Below are 19,328 nucleotides of genomic sequence, written 5' to 3'. Positions count from 1 at the left end.
CACAAACATCAAACACTTCATCAAAACAACCAATCAGTGAGTACCCCAGGAAGTAACCATGGAAACCAACAATCACCAATCACTGGTAGATTTAATGAGAACCTGTTGCGGTCAGAGACCAATCAGGATGCTTTTTAAATGCGTACACAGGATCAGTACTGACTGATTTTAAATGGTACTTTATACTGTAACTATAGAAACAGACATAATGTAAAGGGAGTTTTACGTTTTAATGCAACCAATTAGTGATGTTTTTTATTGTGTATCTCATATAAAGCAAATTATATCTCATTTACTGACTGATTGATTGACTGACTGACTGATTGATTGATTGAGTTTTCCTGGTCAGAATCGTGATGGAGTCTATTCTTCTTATTATTATTCTTATTATTCTGATGATTAAATCCTCACCTATGTTGGTGTTTCCCATCACAATGGGGGCTTTTGGGTACTGAAACTTCAGCTGGAGCAGCTCACTGAGAGACACGGGGGAGATCCAGGTCATCCTCTCCCCCCGAAACGTCTGAGTGGTTTGTTCCTGACTTTCTGCCATTCTCTATACAAACAAATCCGTTTTTTTTTTAAATCAGTTACATCTAACGTTTATCATCAAAATATGTAACACTTTATCATCACTACATTATCATATATCTACACACAGTCCAAAAGCATGAACGAGTGATCATAAAGAAAAAACGATTTGCATTTTGAAAAAGTGTTTATATTTTAAAAAGCTTGAACATGTTTCTCACTATGAGCTCCGGAGGGAAGATCAGGTCCTGCGTCGGGTCCAATGGAAGAAATTCCTCTTTATTAAACAGCTCTGGCTGTAAACACACATTATTAACATTAACATTATAATTTAATAATACAACACAATAAACTCAACGAAACTTCCAGGTTCTGTATCATGAGTGAAACTGTCCTTTGGTTTGTACAATAAATCCAAAACAGCAAAGCAAATTTATGAATTCTAGCTGCTCACCTTAAGGCTGAGATAATAAAATACTTCCTAAAGTACAAAAACTTCAACAAGTCATTACTTTTTATGTTTACAAAATATTCTTACTTTCTCAGGAGATGCTTTAGTGTTTGAGGTACAGCAGGCCGTGCCGTTCACCTGACAGCAGCGTTCAGTCTACAGAAACAGTTATAAATTCATTAATGATTCATTATTACAACACGTTATTACAGTAAATATGACTCGCATTACAGTGTTACAGTCTTACAGTTCGTATGTGAGTTATCAGTTTTATCGGCTTTTGCTACAGTAATATTAATTCATCCTGCTGAAGAACACACACATTATATTTTCACTCCAAAAACGCAGAGTTTTGTCGAGTCACAGTTACAAAGCTTCATCATGAGACATGGATTAACCTCTTGGCAGATGCAACCAGGGATCACATGACTGACGGAAAAGATATGAGAGCGGCTTTAACACACGGCGGTACATACATTCATGAAAAACACTACAGTGTACCGGAGCTTGTACTTTATACAGGCGCAGTTTAGGTATCATTAGGTAACGACACAATACACTCCCTTTACTACCCTAAAGTCATTACAGTAAAGTCATTAAACATACTGCTATAAAGGACAACAATGTCCTAATCACATGATACTAATACATCATGTGCTTCAGATACACAGGTGCCAAAATTAAAATATTATAAATATTAAGTTATTATAAATCATTAAATTATTAAAGTGTAAGAGATGGCTCAATCCACAATATCACTCAGTCTGTTAACAGTTCTGTTTGTCATTCATTCATTCATGCATTTAGAAATGATAATTACTTTCAGAATAGATTCTGCTATTGTCTGTCCTCCTGTCTGTCTTTATACTCCATCCTCCTGTCTGTCCTCCTGTCTGTCTTTACACTCCGTCCTCCTGTCTGTCCTCCTGTCTGTCTTTATACTCCATCCTCCTGTCTGTCCTCCTGTCTGTCTTTACACTCCATCCTCCTGTCTGTCCTCCTGTCTGTCTTTACACTCCGTCCTCCTGTCTGTCCTCCTGTCTGTCCTCCTGTCTGTCTTTACACTCCGTCCTCCTGTCTGTCCTCCTGTCTGTCCTCCTGTCTGTCCTCCTGTCTGTCTTTACACTCCATCCTCCTGTCTGTCCTCCTGTCTGTCCTCCTGTCTGTCTTTACACTCCGTCCTCCTGTCTGTCCTCCTGTCTGTCCTCCTGTCTGTCTTTACACTCCATCCTCCTGTCTGTCCTCCTGTCTGTCCTCCTGTCTGTCTTTACACTCCATCCTCCTGTCTGTCCTCCTGTCTGTCTTTATACTCCGTCCTCCTGTCTGTCCTCCTGTCTGTCCTCCTGTCTGTCCTCCTGTCTGTCTTTACACTCCGTCCTCCTGTCTGTCCTCCTGTCTGTCTTTATACTCCGTCCTCCTGTCTGTCCTCCTGTCTGTCCTCCTGTCTGTCTTTATACTCCGTCCTCCTGTCTGTCCCCCTGTCTGTCCTCCTGTCTGTCCTCCTGTCTGTCTTTACACTCCATCCTCCTGTCTGTCCTCCTGTCTGTCCTCCTGTCTGTCCTCCTGTCTGTCTTTATACTCCGTCCTCCTGTCTGTCCTCCTGTCTGTCTTTATACTCCATCCTCCTGTCTGTCCTCCTGTCTGTCTTTATACTCCGTCCTCCTGTCTGTCCTCCTGTCTGTCCTCCTGTCTGTCTTTATACTCCGTCCTCCTGTCTGTCCTCCTGTCTGTCCTCCTGTCTGTCCTCCTGTCTGTCCTCCTGTCTGTCTTTATACTCCGTCCTCCTGTCTGTCCTCCTGTCTGTCTTTATACTCCGTCCTCCTGTCTGTCCTCCTGTCTGTCCTCCTGTCTGTCTTTATACTCCGTCCTCCTGTCTGTCCTCCTGTCTGTCTTTATACTCCATCCTTCTGTCTGTCCTCCTGTCTGTCTTTATACTCCATCCTCCTGTCTGTCCCGTCTGTCCTCCTGTCTGTCCCCCTGTCTGTCCTCCTGTCTGTCTTTATACTCCATCCTCCTGTCTGTCTTTATACTCCATCCTCCTGTCTGTCTTTATACTCCATCCTCCTGTCTGTCCTCCTGTCTGTCCTCCTGTCTGTCTTTACACTCCATCCTCCTGTCTGTCCTCCTGTCTGTCTTTATACTCCGTCCTCCTGTCTGTCCTCCTGTCTGTCCTCCTGTCTGTCCTCCTGTCTGTCTTTACACTCCGTCCTCCTGTCTGTCCTCCTGTCTGTCTTTATACTCCGTCCTCCTGTCTGTCCTCCTGTCTGTCCTCCTGTCTGTCTTTATACTCCGTCCTCCTGTCTGTCCCCCTGTCTGTCCTCCTGTCTGTCCTCCTGTCTGTCTTTACACTCCATCCTCCTGTCTGTCCTCCTGTCTGTCCTCCTGTCTGTCCTCCTGTCTGTCTTTATACTCCGTCCTCCTGTCTGTCCTCCTGTCTGTCTTTATACTCCATCCTCCTGTCTGTCCTCCTGTCTGTCTTTATACTCCGTCCTCCTGTCTGTCCTCCTGTCTGTCCTCCTGTCTGTCTTTATACTCCGTCCTCCTGTCTGTCCTCCTGTCTGTCCTCCTGTCTGTCTTTATACTCCGTCCTCCTGTCTGTCCTCCTGTCTGTCTTTATACTCCGTCCTCCTGTCTGTCCTCCTGTCTGTCCTCCTGTCTGTCTTTATACTCCGTCCTCCTGTCTGTCCTCCTGTCTGTCTTTATACTCCATCCTTCTGTCTGTCCTCCTGTCTGTCTTTATACTCCATCCTCCTGTCTGTCCCGTCTGTCCTCCTGTCTGTCCCCCTGTCTGTCCTCCTGTCTGTCTTTATACTCCATCCTCCTGTCTGTCCCCCTGTCTGTCCTCCTGTCTGTCCTCCTGTCTGTCCTCCTGTCTGTCTTTATACTCCATCCTCCTGTCTGTCTTTATACTCCATCCTCCTGTCTGTCTTTATACTCCATCCTCCTGTCTGTCTTTATACTCCATCCTCCTGTCTGTCCTCCTGCTACATTCTCTTGTCTGTCTTCTTTCTCTTTCCTTCTTTCTGTCCTTCTGTGTAATGTTTATTAATACTGTGTTAATTATTTATAACCAGTTGCCTGTCTGTCTGTCTGTCTGTTTGTCCCTCTGTCTGTGGAACAGGATTATGGGATAGCTTTTGCTCTTGCCCTTAAACATTCGTCCAAACAAGAATCCCTACAAACAAACAAACAAACAAACAAATATTGTGATCCATCACATGACTGATTATCGTCACATTGTTCATTTTACTTGTTTTGTCACACACCTCACAGAAAGTCCGGTAGCCGTCGATAATCGGACGATATCCTGTGCATCTGCATAAATTACCTACGAAGAAAAAAATAAAACACACATCATCAGTCAGTGTAAAGGCTAATCCTCTAAAGTCCAATACTGTAAATCTGCAGTAGTTGAGAGCAAAAGTTTTTACCCCCTTGGTTTCTGGCTAAAAACACTGAACTCTATATTTTATGATGTAACTACAAAACAGCATCCAGGACTAACCAGAGCACCATATTCAGAAACAGAAAGACAAAAAGCATCAGAGTGTGTTAGAATAAATTCACAAAATCAAAAATCAGCAGACCACAAGAGAAATAACACTAGAGAAATAAAATTTTCATCATTTCAGTGTAATTATTGTGACTTTTTTGACATTTCTGTTAAGTGTTTCAGCTGTATCATTTTACACTAAGGGTATAAAAACTTTTGCACTTATCCATATGATAAACAGTCATGACAGGGTCTTTCTGCACCTGAAGTGGAACCACTGTCTACATCTAAATTCAGACCTGTGTATGTGTGTGTGTGTGTGTGTGTGTGTGTGTGTGTGTGTGTGTTACCCTCCAGTGCCTGTGTGATGTCCTCCATGCTGGGTTGTGGTCGATTTCTCAGCAGTGTGTACATGGACATTACCATCCCTGGAGTACAAAACCCACACTGAGAGCCATTTGCCTTCGCTATACGCTCCTGAAAACACACACACACACACCATAATGTTATATTCTTTGTATATCATATAATATTCACCAGGAGCAGGATGTACAGCAAAGTTCTCTCTTGTGTGCTCTGTATTGTTCTGTGCAAGATATGTGAGTATCTACACCAGGTGTGTGTGTGTGTGTGTGTGTGTGTGTGTGTGTGTGTTACCTGTACAGGGTGTAGTTTGCTCTTGCTGTTCCCGATGCCCTCCACCGTGGTCACTGCTGCCCCGTGTGTTTGGCATAAAGGCATCAGACAGGCGTTAACAGAGTAATGACTCAGCAGTGAAGGAAACTGGACTTTGTTAATCTCTTTATCATCAGCAGCAGTACAAATATTTCCAGGATCAATTATTAATCAGTTATTTATTACACTTACAAAAGTATAGATTGAAACCTTAACAAATGACAACTAACATTTTTAATCAAAAGTAGCAATTATATTATATAAAACATTATAATCAAAATGTGACAAAATGAATCATCACTGGACAGACAGGAGGAAAGACAGGAGGAAAGACAGGAAAGACAGGAGGACAGACAGGAGGAAAGACAGAAGGAAAGACAGGAGGACAGACAGGAGGACAGACAGGAGGACAGACAGGAGGAAAGACAGAAGGAAAGACAGGAGGAAAGACAGAAGGACAGACAGGAGGACAGACAGGAGGAAAGACAGGAGGACAGACAGGAGGACAGACAGGAGGACAGACAGGAGGACAGACAGAAGGACAGACAGGACAGACAGGAGGAAAGACAGGAGGAAAGACAGGAGGAAAGACAGGAGGACAGACAGGACAGACAGGAGGAAAGACAGGAGGAAAGACAGGAGGACAGACAGAAGGACAGACAGGAGGAAAGACAGGAGGAAAGACAGGAGGAAAGACAGAAGGACAGACAGGAGGACAGACAGGAGGAGAGACAGGAGGACAGACAGGACAGACAGGAGGAAAGACAGGAGGACAGACAGAAGGACAGACAGGAGGACAGACAGGAGGAGAGACAGGAGGACAGACAGGACAGACAGGAGGAAAGACAGGAGGACAGACAGAAGGACAGACAGGAGGACAGACAGGAGGACAGACAGGAGGAAAGACAGAAGGACAGACAGGAGGAGAGACAGGAGGACAGACAGGACAGACAGGAGGAAAGACAGGAGGACAGACAGAAGGACAGACAGGAGGACAGACAGGAGGACAGACAGGAGGAAAGACAGAAGGACAGACAGGAGGAGAGACAGGAGGACAGACAGGAGGACAGACAGGAGGAAAGACAGGAGGACAGACAGAAGGACAGACAGGAGGACAGACAGGAGGACAGACAGGAGGAAAGACAGAAGGACAGACAGGAGGACAGACAGAAGGACAGACAGGACAGACAGGAGGATACTGGATGCTCTTGGTCTGAGTGCTGTATGTGGACAGCATGACAGTGCAGGCACCACATCCCCCTCCTCCACATCCATACTTAGTGCCTGTTAGACGCACTGCACACACGCACACACACACACACACACACACACACACACACACACAGTGACATTAAGATCAGTGTATATTAACTTATTAATGATCATACTGTTCTCATGTACACTGTAGCAGCCTGTCAAAAAGCGCAGCTTGTCATGTTACTGAGAAACCACAAAAAAGCATAAACTCCTCCGTCCCGAAGATGCCGTAAAAGTTACACCTTTAGCTCTGATTATTGCTGTTACAAAGCGCTGACACTGGAGACTCCTTCCATAAATGTGTTATATGTGATAAACACACTGTATATCAGGAAAACCCAAATTTGGTGAGTTTTCTGACAGTTTCATTGGATCAGCCGTTCGTCTAAACGATCTCGGTCTGTTTTACTGTTTATCCTCTTCTGAAGTATGGTGAGATGTTTGAACCATCTTTCACGCTCAGTTTGAGCGGAGAATAAATCCAGTCGACTGTAACAGAATTATCATGTGACACTGAGATACCAGCGTGTCCCTTCGCATTGTATTCCTTACATAACCATGCTGAATAATGTGACCTGTGTTCCTCTTTATCACAATAAAGTTCAGTTTCATTTGCCTCAAAGTGTCAACTACAGTGCTGACAAAGCTGAGTAAAGGATTTAATCATTTTTAAATCATTTAATCTTTTACCTCTCTCTCTCTCTCTCTCTCTCTCTCTGTACAGGAGATAAAGAAGCTCAGTCTGGGTCAAAGTCACTGAACTTCACCGTCTGGGTGTGTAATATGTTTAGCAGAGTCACCTACATGCACTGTCCGATTTATTTCTCAGCTCACACACTGCCACTGCTTTTATTTTCATGTGTGATTTATTTATTTATTGTTGTTATTTATTATTGTTGCAACATGACTTCTCATCCAGGTATTGCGCTGCAATGCTACTTCTCAACATGGTGTTTAGATGATGAACACCCTGCATTCATTTTAGTACTAATGGTAGTTAATTGTCACCTGATAATTTAAACATCATGTTCAAATTTGATTGGTTATTATTATCTACAAAGACATCTATGATGAAGAAACACAACTGCATTTGAAAGCACTGAAAGTATAATGAATGAGACACTATATGGCCAAAAGTATGTGCCCCCCTGTCCGTCACACCCATATGTGTTTCTTCGCCAAACTGTTACCGAAGCACACAGTTGTATAGAACGTCTCTGTGTGCTGTAGCTTTACAGTTTCCCTTCACTGGAGCTAAGAGACTCAAACCTGTTCCAGCATGACAATGCCCCTGTGCACAAAGCCAGCTCCATGAAGACATGGTGTGTGAAGGTTGGAGTGGAAGAACTCGAGTGTCCTGCACAGAGCCCTGACCTCAACCCCACTGAACACCTTTGGGACGAACTGGAACACCGACTGAACCCCAGACCTCCTCGACATCCCAACATCAGCGCCTGACCTCACTAATGCTCTTGTAGCTGAATGAACACAAATCCCCACAGCCACGCTCCAACATCTCACTCCAGCACAACAGTCAGCAATGACACACCTTCAGCATGCATGCTAAATATAAAGAATAAAAGTAAAGCAGAATCCTACTTTTCTCCCTGAGGAAGGAGAGCAGCATGGTCTCAGGATCTGCATCTCTCACCGTCACCTGTCACAATGCAACAAAAATAACACATTTATTTACATTTACATTCAGCAAACAAAACTGTATACTTATTCAAAAACCGGAAACAGCACGCAGCTCGCGACTTGCAGCTCCTCCACGCGCGTCTGAGCTCGAGAGAAAAGTTAAACAAGCTTCACTGACTGCACCTTTTTCCCGTTAACGTAGAGACACACAAGCCCGCTTTCCCTCTCAGCAGCCATTTTAGGCATTTGTGTTGAACTTGGGATTTACTGTAGCGACAGAGAACACTCAAAACACGCCCACTTTCACCTCATAGCTCCTCCTACTTTTATATTATATAATTCCTCGTTATATAACTGCGCGGCTGATAAGATTTTTTGATATATCGTGCAATGACTTTGCAAAAAGACGCCATGCATAGAGCTATCAGTGAACTCCTATAGTGTGTCCCATGATAGTAATCTAATAGTGTGCGTGTAGCTCGGGAACATGATGTGTGTATTATTCGGGAATATTTCAGGAGTATAGAAAAAATGCTTATAGAAAAAAATGCATGAAATGTTATACTTGGAAAAATGCATGGAGATGTATGCATGGAAAAATTGTAGAGTTGCATGCATGGAAAATGGCATAGAGTTGAAGAATGGAAAAACTGCACAGAATTGCATGCATGGAAAAAATGACCATCCTGCCACATATGCATGTAGTGGTATTTCCTGAGAAACTTTTAGTTGATTACATTAATAATCAAGCAAAATATGACATACTTTTTATGCAAAGAAGTTTAGGTTGCATATAAATTGTAGGTTTTGTTGTAGGTTTATATTAAATTGTAGGTTTTTAAAATGTAGACTGATAGTCTTTGATATGCGAGACAGTAGCAGGATATTTAATAAATCTAATTCTCTCTTCTGTATAAACTGACTGCACATTTTCCAGAAAAAAACAATAACAATTTCACTAGAGTTGACGACAGGAAAACATTTTGCACTGTTGAACATTATGTGGTGTATTTAAGCCATATATCAACATACGCTCAATGCCCACTTTATTAGGAACACCTGTGCACCTGCATATTCATACAGTTATCTAACCAGCCAATCATGTGGCAGCAGCACAGTGCATAAAATCATGCAGTTACAGGTCAAGAGGTTCGGGTAATATTCACATCAGACATCAGAATGGGGAAAAAGTGTGATCTCTGTGACTGTGGCATGGTTGTTGGTACCAGATTGACTGGATTGAGTATTTCAGAAACTGCTGATCTCCTGGGATTTTCTCGTGAGTTTAGGCAGAAGTGTATACAGAACCTGAGTAGAATAAAAGGCTTACTGAAGATGAATGAAAGAATGTCTTCTAAACACTCTGATGAATATAAAGGACTAAATACAGATGAATAGGAATAGGAAAAGTTATTGCTTACTAATTTGCATTGTGATTTTGCTTGTGTTGCTCAAAAACTGTTTCGTGTCCATCTTCTGTTGTGTTTTGCCTTACTGTTTGATTTTTTGTATGTCAAAATAAAATCAATAACCAAATCAGAAATTTAAAGATAACCCTTCTTCAGACATTTATATGAAAGCTGGAAAATTATTTTAGATTGTGAGTCTATTGAAAGATCAGAACAATTATTTGCCCTTTGTTCATATTATTTTTTATTTGTTACAGCACTCTTAATATGAACATACAGAGGACCTAGAAATCTGACATAACAGAGTGTGAAGTTCAGCAGTTGTAGAGAGTTTTGATCCTCAGGATGTCGGTGGCAGACAGATCGTCTCTCTGTCCGATCTTCACTGACGGATCAGGAATAGGAGTGATGGTGTCCAGACCGTTGATGGAGAAAGCCGTTTTTCCATAGTGCATCACGGAGGAGTAGTCGTACGGCGTTTTCAGGTTGTTGGTGTTCTTCAAGTTAAAATTAGACTGCATTGCTGGGTCGATGTTTGCCCAGTTGATGGTGACGTACCTGTCGCGGTCGCTCCTAGTATGCTCGTGGTAGAAACCGAGTGCATGGTTCAGCTCGTGCGCGGCGATGCCGTAGTAAATACAACCCATCCTGCTGAGAGAGACCACCTGAGCACCACCTGTTCTGCCCACAGCAGAGTAGCATCTGAGAGAAAAGAGAGAAGATTCGCCATGTCACTGACTTTGACATGCGGATACTGTGCATCAAATGGGAATAAAGAACACCAAACTCCATTTACAGGTACAGGAAATGTTTCAGTGGTTCTCACCCGTCTTTGCTCTCGATGCTGAGGTAGTCAGTTTGATCTGTCCTGGGAACAAAACGAATGCAGGTTTTGCTGTGGAAGGTGGCCATGGCATTGGCAATTACAGTCCTCTCAGAGAAAGCTGTAAAGAAAATGGCCGTAGCATTAATTAAGAAAAAAAGAGAGATGTGCTGTAAAAATTCACAATGTGAATGAGGAAGTCTTTCACTTACAGTAAACACTGCTCAATTTGAAAGGCACCTCCACTAAGCCATTTGAGGACTTCTTCCAAAAGCAACTGCTGTCGGTGCAGACCAGAGCGTTCCTGCTTCTTGGCAAGAGTATGTCTCCCTCCAACAACAGTTCACTGGATCCTTCATACAGAGAAACAAAAAGGGATAAGGACAGCAAAACCAATAAGCAGTATTGTAGTGTCTTAGGTTTTTAAGTCAAATATTCTGGTCTCAAATAAAACCCTCACCACCAGACTTTCTGTCACTGGTGCAAGCACACAAAATAGAATCATTATTTTAGAGCATTATCTTAGAAAAGACATTTTCTAGGCCCCTATTTGTAGAATGTGTAGCAGTAATGATGCTGGTCTAGTGTGGTTGAGATCAGCGAGTTATCAGACCGTTGTTGGTGGTGAGAATCTTTGATGTGATGTCCACGGGCTGAGGCTGGTTGAGATAGAGAGCTTGCGAGAAGCCAAGCAGCAGGGCTAGAATGGAGAGAGACGCTCTGGACTCCATGATGCTTCAGTGTGTAGAGATGATCTGGATGCTCCTTCACTGTAGCTCGGTGACTGCCTACTGTCAGACCTGGCTTTATATACTCATGGACACATACAAAAACAACTTGGTGTGGCTCTCTGGGGATTAACTCTAGGCGTTAGTGTCCACTGTCTAATGTGTGGAACTAAAGGGAGGATCCCCTGAACCCAACACTTACTCTAATGCTTAAGGAGAGGAAGGTAACAACTGCTTCTAGAGAACTGGCTTGAAGTTTTCTTGCGCTCTTTCATATTAATTAAAACAGTCTATGTTAATTGTGTCCTCAGGGATCATAACAAAGGGATCACACACCTCTTTGTCATTGTGTACCTCTATGATATTTTCATCTTATGATCTCTTCATGAGCATGTCCTGCACTTCAGACAGGTTTTGGAAAGCTTCTGCAAAAATCATCTGTTTGTTACACTAGTGATGAATCAATTTCATCATTTAAGCATCTCCTCAGGATTCACCATGAATAAAAGTTACATATAGATGGACCCCAGCCAGCTTCAGGCTGTCAGGGATTGGTTTCGGCCCAGATGAATGTGGTGGTGCTCTTTCTGTTGTTTTGCATTTTTACAACGTTTTGGATAGGAATTTTTTTTGCACCATTGCTACACCTCATATAACTCTGACCAAGAGACCTTCCAACTGTTTGAGATGAACAGTACAGACAGACAAAACTTGTATTGATGTAGATCAGGTGATTTTTATCCACAATTTATGCGTGTCTGTAGGTTTTTGCTCCACAGAAACAGGACCTGCACCTAATATTTGTTTGAGAATCCAGATATATGAATTAGTGAGGTAGAGTTAGGTGGAGTTGTTGCTTTGGTTGGAATGAAATCTGCAGCATTACTGGCCATTTTCAAATCAGATTAAAGACCATTGATCTATAAAATCATTTCACATCAGCCCCAGTCCCTGTCCTAGCACTTCCTGACCCTGACCTGGCCTTCATAACGGAAGCGGGAAGACTCAGGTGTTGGGGTTGGAGCTGTGCCGTCCCAGTGATCTAGTCATGATGTTGAGCTTCACCCTTGTCCTTCTCCAACTCATTCATTGACCCCCAGCAAACATTGTCAATTGTTTGTAGTCAAGCTGGCTTTGAAAGTGCTGTTTAGAGGGGACCAAACATCTAGTCCTGATCTGGGCCAACCATAAAAACCGAGCTCATATCCGGGAGCCACAAAATCTAAAATGTCCCCAAACCAGAGGAACATGACTTTTCCCTGCTTTGACTTCATTCCATCTTATTGCCTAGGTTCCAACTATCAGAATCCAGATGTCTTCTCCAGAACTTTGGAGTCACAAGAATCTAAACTGACCCCAGAATCCAGGTGCTCAAGCTCAATGACTGTACCACCAATGTGTTGGGGAACTAAACCCATCATCTGGAGAGACCCACCAACAGAGACAGACCCGCTTACTGATCTACCAGAATGTCCTTTGATTCCTAAAGTGGTTCATTAGTTCTAGCACCTCACCCATGGAGTAAACGGACAGTGTAGTTTCTAAAGAAACAGTTTTAGTGCCCACCATAGCGAGGTCTTTGCTACCTACCTGATCTACCTGTACCCAATGCAAGAATACATGTTGAGATAACACCATTGTCTTGGTCACTATGGACAGAATTTCTAAACCATTTCATTTTGTGTCACTATCCAAGCTATCCTCAACTTACACTGCTTATATAGTGCTACCTCATTTCGTCCATTAGCATGGTCTACTCAGGATATTCTCAATTCGAAGAGACTTTTGTAAACCATTTTGGTGCATCTCTAAGCCTCTCTTATCAGTTTCACCAATAAGTCTCCACCTCGACTCCACCTCCACAATAACAAGTCTCCACCTCGACTCCCTGGAGTAGTCTAATCTTTTGGGACAAATTTTTGAAAAACATTCTAACAACAGAACCTGGTATGTTAGGATTTTTTCACAGGCAGTGTTTTTTGCAGTAAAGTCTAAATTTGATGACTATCCTCAAAGCTTTAGTTTTTATATTTATATGTAGTCATGCATGTCTATGTGCTGGTTCAACTATACCAAATGATATGAAATAAAATCATGGTACATACATGATATTGCAAGTGTGAACATTGATGGTGTGGCAATACATCTTATTTTGAGATTTATGGTTCTGGAACGACAGAACCTGTTTCATGTTGTTTAGGTGAAATAACTCTTTAAAGTACACACTAAGAAAATCATGCTTGTAGCCTTTTTATTGTATGATTCCATATTTTGTTACCACAGCAAGTGAAGTCACCACTGTATGCTTTGTCATTAACAGCTATACAATGTTACAGCAAAGTTAAATCAAGACAAAAAGTCTAAACAAGTTCAGCAGTTGTAGAGAGTTTTGATCCTCAGGATGTCGGTGGGAGACAGATCGTCTCTCTGTCCGATCTTCACTGACGGATCAGGAATAGGAGTGATGGTGTCCAGACCGTTGATGGAGAAAGCCGTTTTTCCATAGTGCATCACGGAGGAGTAGTCGTACGGCGTTTTCAGGTTGTTGGTGTTCATCATGTTAAAATTAGACTGCATTGCTGGGTCGATGTTTGCCCAGTTGATGGTGACGTACCTGTTGCGGTCGCTCCTAGTATGCTCGTGGTAGAAACCGAGTGCATGGTTCAGCTCGTGCTCGACAATGCCGTGGTAAATACAACCCACCGTGCTGAGAGACACCACCTGAGCACCACCTGTTCTGCCCACAGCAGAGTAGCATCTGAGAGAAAAGAGAGAAGATTCGCCATGTCACTGAAGCTAAAATATTGCACTGTGCATAGGAATAAAGACCGCCAAACTCCATGAATAAGTTATGTTAAATGTTTCAGTGGTTCTCACCCGTCTTTGCTCTCGATGCTGAGGTAGTCAGTTTGATCTGTCCTGGGAACAAAACGAATGCAGGTTTTGCTGTGGAAGGTGGCCATGGCATTGGCAATTACAGTCCTGTCAGAGAAAGCTGTAAAGAAAATGGCCGTAGCATTAAGAAATAGACAGAAATGTGTCATAACTGGACATTGTGAATGAGGAAGTCTTTCACTTACAGTAAACACTGCTCAATTTGAAAGGCACCTCCACTAAGCCATTTGAGGACTTCTTCCAAAAGCAACTGCTGTCGGTGCAGACCAGAGCGTTCCTGCTTCTTGGCAAGAGTATGTCTCCCTCCAACAACAGTTCACTGGATCCTTCATACAGAGAAACAAAAAGGGATAAGGACAGCAAAACCAATAAGCAGTATTGTAGTGTCTTAGGTTTTTAAGTCAAATATTCTGGTCTCAAATAAAACCCTCACCACCAGACTTTCTGTCACTGGTGCAAGCACACAAAATAGAATCATTATTTTAGAGCATTATCTTAGAAAAGACATTTTCTAGGCCCCTATTTGTAGAATGTGTAGCAGTAATGATGCTGGTCTAGTGTGGTTGAGATCAGCGAGTTATCAGACCGTTGTTGGTGGTGAGAATCTTTGATGTGATGTCCACGGGCTGAGGCTGGTTGAGATAGAGAGCTTGCGAGAAGCCAAGCAGCAGGGCTAGAATGGAGAGAGACGCTCTGGACTCCATGATGCTTCAGTGTGTAGAGATGATCTGGATGCTCCTTCACTGTAGCTCGGTGACTGCCTACTGTCAGACCTGGCTTTATATACTCATGGACACATACAAAAACAACTTGGTGTGGCTCTCTGGGGATTAACTCTAGGCGTTAGTGTCCACTGTCTAATGTGTGGAACTAAAGGGAGGATCCCCTGAACCCAACACTTACTCTAATGCTTAAGGAGAGGAAGGTAACAACTGCTTCTAGAGAACTGGCTTGAAGTTTTCTTGCGCTCTTTCATATTAATTAAAACAGTCTATGTTAATTGTGTCCTCAGGGATCATAACAAAGGGATCACACACCTCTTTGTCATTGTGTACCTCTATGATATTTTCATCTTATGATCTCTTCATGAGCATGTCCTGCACTTCAGACAGGTTTTGGAAAGCTTCTGCAAAAATCATCTGTTTGTTACACTAGTGATGAATCAATTTCATCATTTAAGCATCTCCTCAGGATTCACCATGAATAAAAGTTACATATAGATGGACCCCAGCCAGCTTCAGGCTGTCAGGGATTGGTTTCGGCCCAGATGAATGTGGTGGTGCTCTTTCTGTTGTTTTGCATTTTTACAACGTTTTGGATAGGAATTTTTTTTGCACCATTGCTACACCTCATATAACTCTGACCAAGAGACCTTCCAACTGTTTGAGATGAACAGTACAGACAGACAAAACTTGTATTGATGTAGATCAGGTGATTTTTATCCACAATTTATGCGTGTCTGTAGGTTTTTGCTCCACAGAAACAGGACCTGCACCTAATATTTGTTTGAGAATCCAGATATATGAATTAGTGAGGTAGAGTTAGGTGGAGTTGTTGCTTTGGTTGGAATGAAATCTGCAGCATTACTGGCCATTTTCAAATCAGATTAAAGACCATTGATCTATAAAATCATTTCACATCAGCCCCAGTCCCTGTCCTAGCACTTCCTGACCCTGACCTGGCCTTCATAACGGAAGCGGGAAGACTCAGGTGTTGGGGTTGGAGCTGTGCCGTCCCAGTGATCTAGTCATGATGTTGAGCTTCACCCTTGTCCTTCTCCAACTCATTCATTGACCCCCAGCAAACATTGTCAATTGTTTGTAGTCAAGCTGGCTTTGAAAGTGCTGTTTAGAGGGGACCAAACATCTAGTCCTGATCTGGGCCAACCATAAAAACCGAGCTCATATCCGGGAGCCACAAAATCTAAAATGTCCCCAAACCAGAGGAACATGACTTTTCCCTGCTTTGACTTCATTCCATCTTATTGCCTAGGTTCCAACTATCAGAATCCAGATGTCTTCTCCAGAACTTTGGAGTCACAAGAATCTAAACTGACCCCAGAATCCAGGTGCTCAAGCTCAATGACTGTACCACCAATGTGTTGGGGAACTAAACCCATCATCTGGAGAGACCCACCAACAGAGACAGACCCGCTTACTGATCTACCAGAATGTCCTTTGATTCCTAAAGTGGTTCATTAGTTCTAGCACCTCACCCATGGAGTAAACGGACAGTGTAGTTTCTAAAGAAACAGTTTTAGTGCCCACCATAGCGAGGTCTTTGCTACCTACCTGATCTACCTGTACCCAATGCAAGAATACATGTTGAGATAACACCATTGTCTTGGTCACTATGGACAGAATTTCTAAACCATTTCATTTTGTGTCACTATCCAAGCTATCCTCAACTTACACTGCTGATATAATGCTACCTCATTTCGTCCATTAGCATGGTCTACTCAGGATATTCTCAATTCGAAGAGACTTTTGTAAACCATTTTGGTGCATCTCTAAGCCTCTCTTATCAGTTTCACCAATAAGTCTCCACCTCGACTCCACCTCCACAATAACAAGTCTCCACCTCGACTCCCTGGAGTAGTCTAATCTTTTGGGACAAATTTTTGAAAAACATTCTAACAACAGAACCTGGTATGTTAGGATTTTTTCACAGGCAGTGTTTTTTGCAGTAAAGTCTAAATTTGATGACTATCCTCAAAGCTTTAGTTTTTAGATTTATATGTAGTCATGCATGTCTATGTGCTGGTTCAACTATACCAAATGATATGAAATAAAATCATGGTACATACATGATATTGCAGGTGTGAACATTGATGGTGTGGCAATACATCTTATTTTGAGATTTATGGTTCTGGAACGACAGAACCTGTTTCATGTTGTTTAGGTGAAATAACTCTTTAAAGTACACACTAAGAAAATCATGCTTGTAGCCTTTTTATTGTATGATTCCATATTTTGTTACCACAGCAAGTGAAGTCACCACTGTATGCTTTGTCATTAACAGCTATACAATGTTACAGCAAAGTTAAATCAAGACAAAAAGTCTAAACAAGTTCAGCAGTTGTAGAGAGTTTTGATCCTCAGGATGTCGGTGGCAGACAGATCGTCTCTCTGTCCGATCTTCACTGACGGATCAGGAATAGGAGTGATGGTGTCCAGACCGTTGATGGAGAAAGCCGTTTTTCCATAGTGCATCACGGAGGAGTAGTCGTACGGCGTTTTCAGGTTGTTGGTGTTCTTCAAGTTAAAATTAGACTGCATTTCTGGGTCGATGTTTGCCCAGTTGATGGCGACGTACCTGTCGCGGTCGCTCCTAGTATGCTCGTGGTAGAAACCGAGTGCATGGTTCAGCTCGTGCTCGACAATGCCGTGGTAAATACAACCCACCGTGCTGAGAGACACCACCTGAGCACCACCTGTTCTGCCCACAAAAGAGTAGCATCTGAGAGAAAAGAGAGAAGATTCACCATGTCACTGAAGCTGAAATATTGCACTGTGCATAGGAATAAAGACCGCCAAACTCCATGAATAAGTTATGTTAAATGTTTCAGTGGTTCTCACCCGTCTTTGCTCTCGATGCTGAGGTAGTCAGTTTGATCTGTCCTGGGAACAAAACGAATGCAGGTTTTGCTGTGGAAGGTGGCCATGGCATTGGCAATTACAGTCCTGTCAGAGAAAGCTGTAAAGAAAATGGCTGTAGCATTAAGAAATAGACAGAAATGTGTCACAACTGGACATTGTGAATGAGGAAGTCTTTCACTTACAGTAAACACTGCTCAATTTGAAAGGCACCTCCACTAAGCCATTTGAGGACTTCTTCCAAAAGCAACTGTTGTCGGTGCAGACCAGAGCGTTCCTGCTTCTTGGCAAGAGTATGTCTCCCTCCAACAACAGTTCACTGGATCCTTCATACAGAGAAACAAAAAGGGATAAGGACAGCAAAACCAATAAGCAGTATTGTAGTGTCTTAGGTTTTTAAGTCAAATATTCTGGTCTCAAATAAAACCCTCACCACCAGACTTTCTGTCACTGGTGCAAGCACACAAAATAGAATCATTATTTTAGAGCATTATCTTAGAAAAGACATTTTCTAGGCCCCTATTTGTAGAATGTGTAGCAGTAATGATGCTGGTCTAGTGTGGTTGAGATCAGCGAGTTATCAGACCGTTGTTGGTGGTGAGAATCTTTGATGTGATGTCCACGGGCTGAGGCTGGTTGAGATAGAGAGCTTGCGAGAAGCCAAGCAGCAGGGCTAGAATGGAGAGAGACGCTCTGGACTCCATGATGCTTCAGTGTGTAGAGATGATCTGGATGCTCCTTCACTGTAGCTCGGTGACTGCCTACTGTCAGACCTGGCTTTATATACTCATGGACACATACAAAAACAACTTGGTGTGGCTCTCTGGGGATTAACTCTAGGCGTTAGTGTCCACTGTCTAATGTGTGGAACTAAAGGGAGGATCCCCTGAACCCAACACTTACTCTAATGCTTAAGGAGAGGAAGGTAACAACTGCTTCTAGAGAACTGGCTTGAAGTTTTCTTGCGCTCTTTCATATTAATTAAAACAGTCTATGTTAATTGTGTCCTCAGGGATCATAACAAAGGGATCACACACCTCTTTGTCATTGTGTACCTCTATGATATTTTCATCTTATGATCTCTTCATGAGCATGTCCTGCACTTCAGATAGGTTTTGGAAAGCTTCTGCAAAAATCATCTGTTTGTTACACTAGTGATGAATCAATTTCATCATTTAAGCATCTCCTCAGGATTCACCATGAATAAAAGTTACATATAGATGGACCCCAGCCAGCTTCAGGCTGTCAGGGATTGGTTTCGGCCCAGATGAATGTGGTGGTGCTCTTTCTGTTGTTTTGCATTTTTACAACGTTTTGGATAGGAATTTTTTTTGCACCATTGCTACACCTCATATAACTCTGACCAAGAGACCTTCCAACTGTTTGAGATGAACAGTACAGACAGACAAAACTTGTATTGATGTAGATCAGGTGATTTTTATCCACAATTTATGCGTGTCTGTAGGTTTTTGCTCCACAGAAACAGGACCTGCACCTAATATTTGTTTGAGAATCCAGATATATGAATTAGTGAGGTAGAGTTAGGTGGAGTTGTTGCTTTGGTTGGAATGAAATCTGCAGCATTACTGGCCATTTTCAAATCAGATTAAAGACCATTGATCTATAAAATCATTTCACATCAGCCCCAGTCCCTGTCCTAGCACTTCCTGACCCTGACCTGGCCTTCATAACGGAAGCGGGAAGACTCAGGTGTTGGGGTTGGAGCTGTGCCGTCCCAGTGATCTAGTCATGATGTTGAGCTTCACCCTTGTCCTTCTCCAACTCATTCATTGACCCCCAGCAAACATTGTCAATTGTTTGTAGTCAAGCTG

At 42.7% G+C, this 19,328-nt stretch overlaps 4 protein-coding genes across 4 annotated transcripts in view; all 4 read right to left on the bottom strand.

The window, feature by feature from the left end:
• The window catches only part of aox6 (aldehyde oxidase 6), a 35,342-nt gene extending 26,986 nt beyond the window's left edge, over nt 1-8,356 (bottom strand). Inside the window, exons 1-9 of the mRNA XM_034299537.2 lie at nt 8,229-8,356; nt 8,007-8,064; nt 6,350-6,446; nt 5,133-5,241; nt 4,826-4,952; nt 4,249-4,310; nt 1,070-1,138; nt 753-827; nt 412-556 (exon numbers count right to left, since the gene is read on the bottom strand). Coding sequence (XP_034155428.2) covers nt 412-556; nt 753-827; nt 1,070-1,138; nt 4,249-4,310; nt 4,826-4,952; nt 5,133-5,241; nt 6,350-6,446; nt 8,007-8,064; nt 8,229-8,291 — 805 coding nt within the window. The 5' untranslated portion in view covers nt 8,292-8,356. The remainder of the gene's footprint in view (nt 1-411; nt 557-752; nt 828-1,069; nt 1,139-4,248; nt 4,311-4,825; nt 4,953-5,132; nt 5,242-6,349; nt 6,447-8,006; nt 8,065-8,228) is intronic.
• Nucleotides 8,357-9,699: 1,343 nt separating this feature from the next.
• On the bottom strand, nt 9,700-11,085 carry LOC117596075 (hatching enzyme 1.2-like). The gene is made up of 4 exons (XM_053229492.1): nt 10,891-11,085; nt 10,490-10,630; nt 10,281-10,398; nt 9,700-10,156 (listed from the first exon to the last, which is right to left on the bottom strand). Exons 1-4 carry the CDS (start codon nt 11,006-11,008, stop codon nt 9,769-9,771), a joined length of 765 nt encoding a protein of 254 aa, XP_053085467.1. The 5' UTR covers nt 11,009-11,085; the 3' UTR covers nt 9,700-9,768.
• Nucleotides 11,086-13,239: 2,154 nt separating this feature from the next.
• On the bottom strand, nt 13,240-14,678 carry LOC128317461 (hatching enzyme 1.2-like). Its single transcript, XM_053229476.1, has 4 exons — nt 14,487-14,678; nt 14,086-14,226; nt 13,883-14,000; nt 13,240-13,763 (listed from the first exon to the last, which is right to left on the bottom strand). Exons 1-4 carry the CDS (start codon nt 14,602-14,604, stop codon nt 13,376-13,378), a joined length of 765 nt encoding a protein of 254 aa, XP_053085451.1. The 5' UTR covers nt 14,605-14,678; the 3' UTR covers nt 13,240-13,375.
• A 2,157-nt stretch (nt 14,679-16,835) lies between these two features.
• LOC128317462 (hatching enzyme 1.2-like) lies at nt 16,836-18,266 on the bottom strand. The gene is made up of 4 exons (XM_053229477.1): nt 18,083-18,266; nt 17,682-17,822; nt 17,479-17,596; nt 16,836-17,359 (listed from the first exon to the last, which is right to left on the bottom strand). The coding sequence occupies exons 1-4, from the start codon at nt 18,198-18,200 to the stop codon at nt 16,972-16,974; spliced, it is 765 nt and encodes a 254-aa protein (XP_053085452.1). The 5' UTR covers nt 18,201-18,266; the 3' UTR covers nt 16,836-16,971.
• Between the last annotated feature and the right edge of the window lie 1,062 nt (nt 18,267-19,328).

This window comes from Pangasianodon hypophthalmus, chromosome 25 (genome assembly GCF_027358585.1).
Source record: "Pangasianodon hypophthalmus isolate fPanHyp1 chromosome 25, fPanHyp1.pri, whole genome shotgun sequence".
Classification (NCBI taxonomy): Eukaryota; Metazoa; Chordata; class Actinopteri; order Siluriformes; family Pangasiidae; genus Pangasianodon; species Pangasianodon hypophthalmus.
The sequence above is the reverse complement of the archived record's forward strand: the minus strand, read 5'-3'. Positions and strand labels throughout refer to the sequence as shown.

Coding starts and splice junctions, on each gene's coding strand:
- LOC117596075 (XM_053229492.1), bottom strand. CDS start 11,008: ATGGAGTCCAGAGCGTCTCTCTCCATTCTAGCCCTGCTGCTTGGCTTC. Junction 10,631..10,890: donor GATTCTCACCACCAACAACG/GTCTGATAACTC, acceptor CTCTGTATGAAG/GATCCAGTGAACTGTTGTTG. Junction 10,399..10,489: donor CAAATTGAGCAGTGTTTACT/GTAAGTGAAAGA, acceptor TTTTCTTTACAG/CTTTCTCTGAGAGGACTGTA.
- LOC128317461 (XM_053229476.1), bottom strand. CDS start 14,604: ATGGAGTCCAGAGCGTCTCTCTCCATTCTAGCCCTGCTGCTTGGCTTC. Junction 14,227..14,486: donor GATTCTCACCACCAACAACG/GTCTGATAACTC, acceptor CTCTGTATGAAG/GATCCAGTGAACTGTTGTTG. Junction 14,001..14,085: donor CAAATTGAGCAGTGTTTACT/GTAAGTGAAAGA, acceptor TTTTCTTTACAG/CTTTCTCTGACAGGACTGTA.
- LOC128317462 (XM_053229477.1), bottom strand. CDS start 18,200: ATGGAGTCCAGAGCGTCTCTCTCCATTCTAGCCCTGCTGCTTGGCTTC. Junction 17,597..17,681: donor CAAATTGAGCAGTGTTTACT/GTAAGTGAAAGA, acceptor TTTTCTTTACAG/CTTTCTCTGACAGGACTGTA. Junction 17,360..17,478: donor AGCATCGAGAGCAAAGACGG/GTGAGAACCACT, acceptor CTTTTCTCTCAG/ATGCTACTCTTTTGTGGGCA.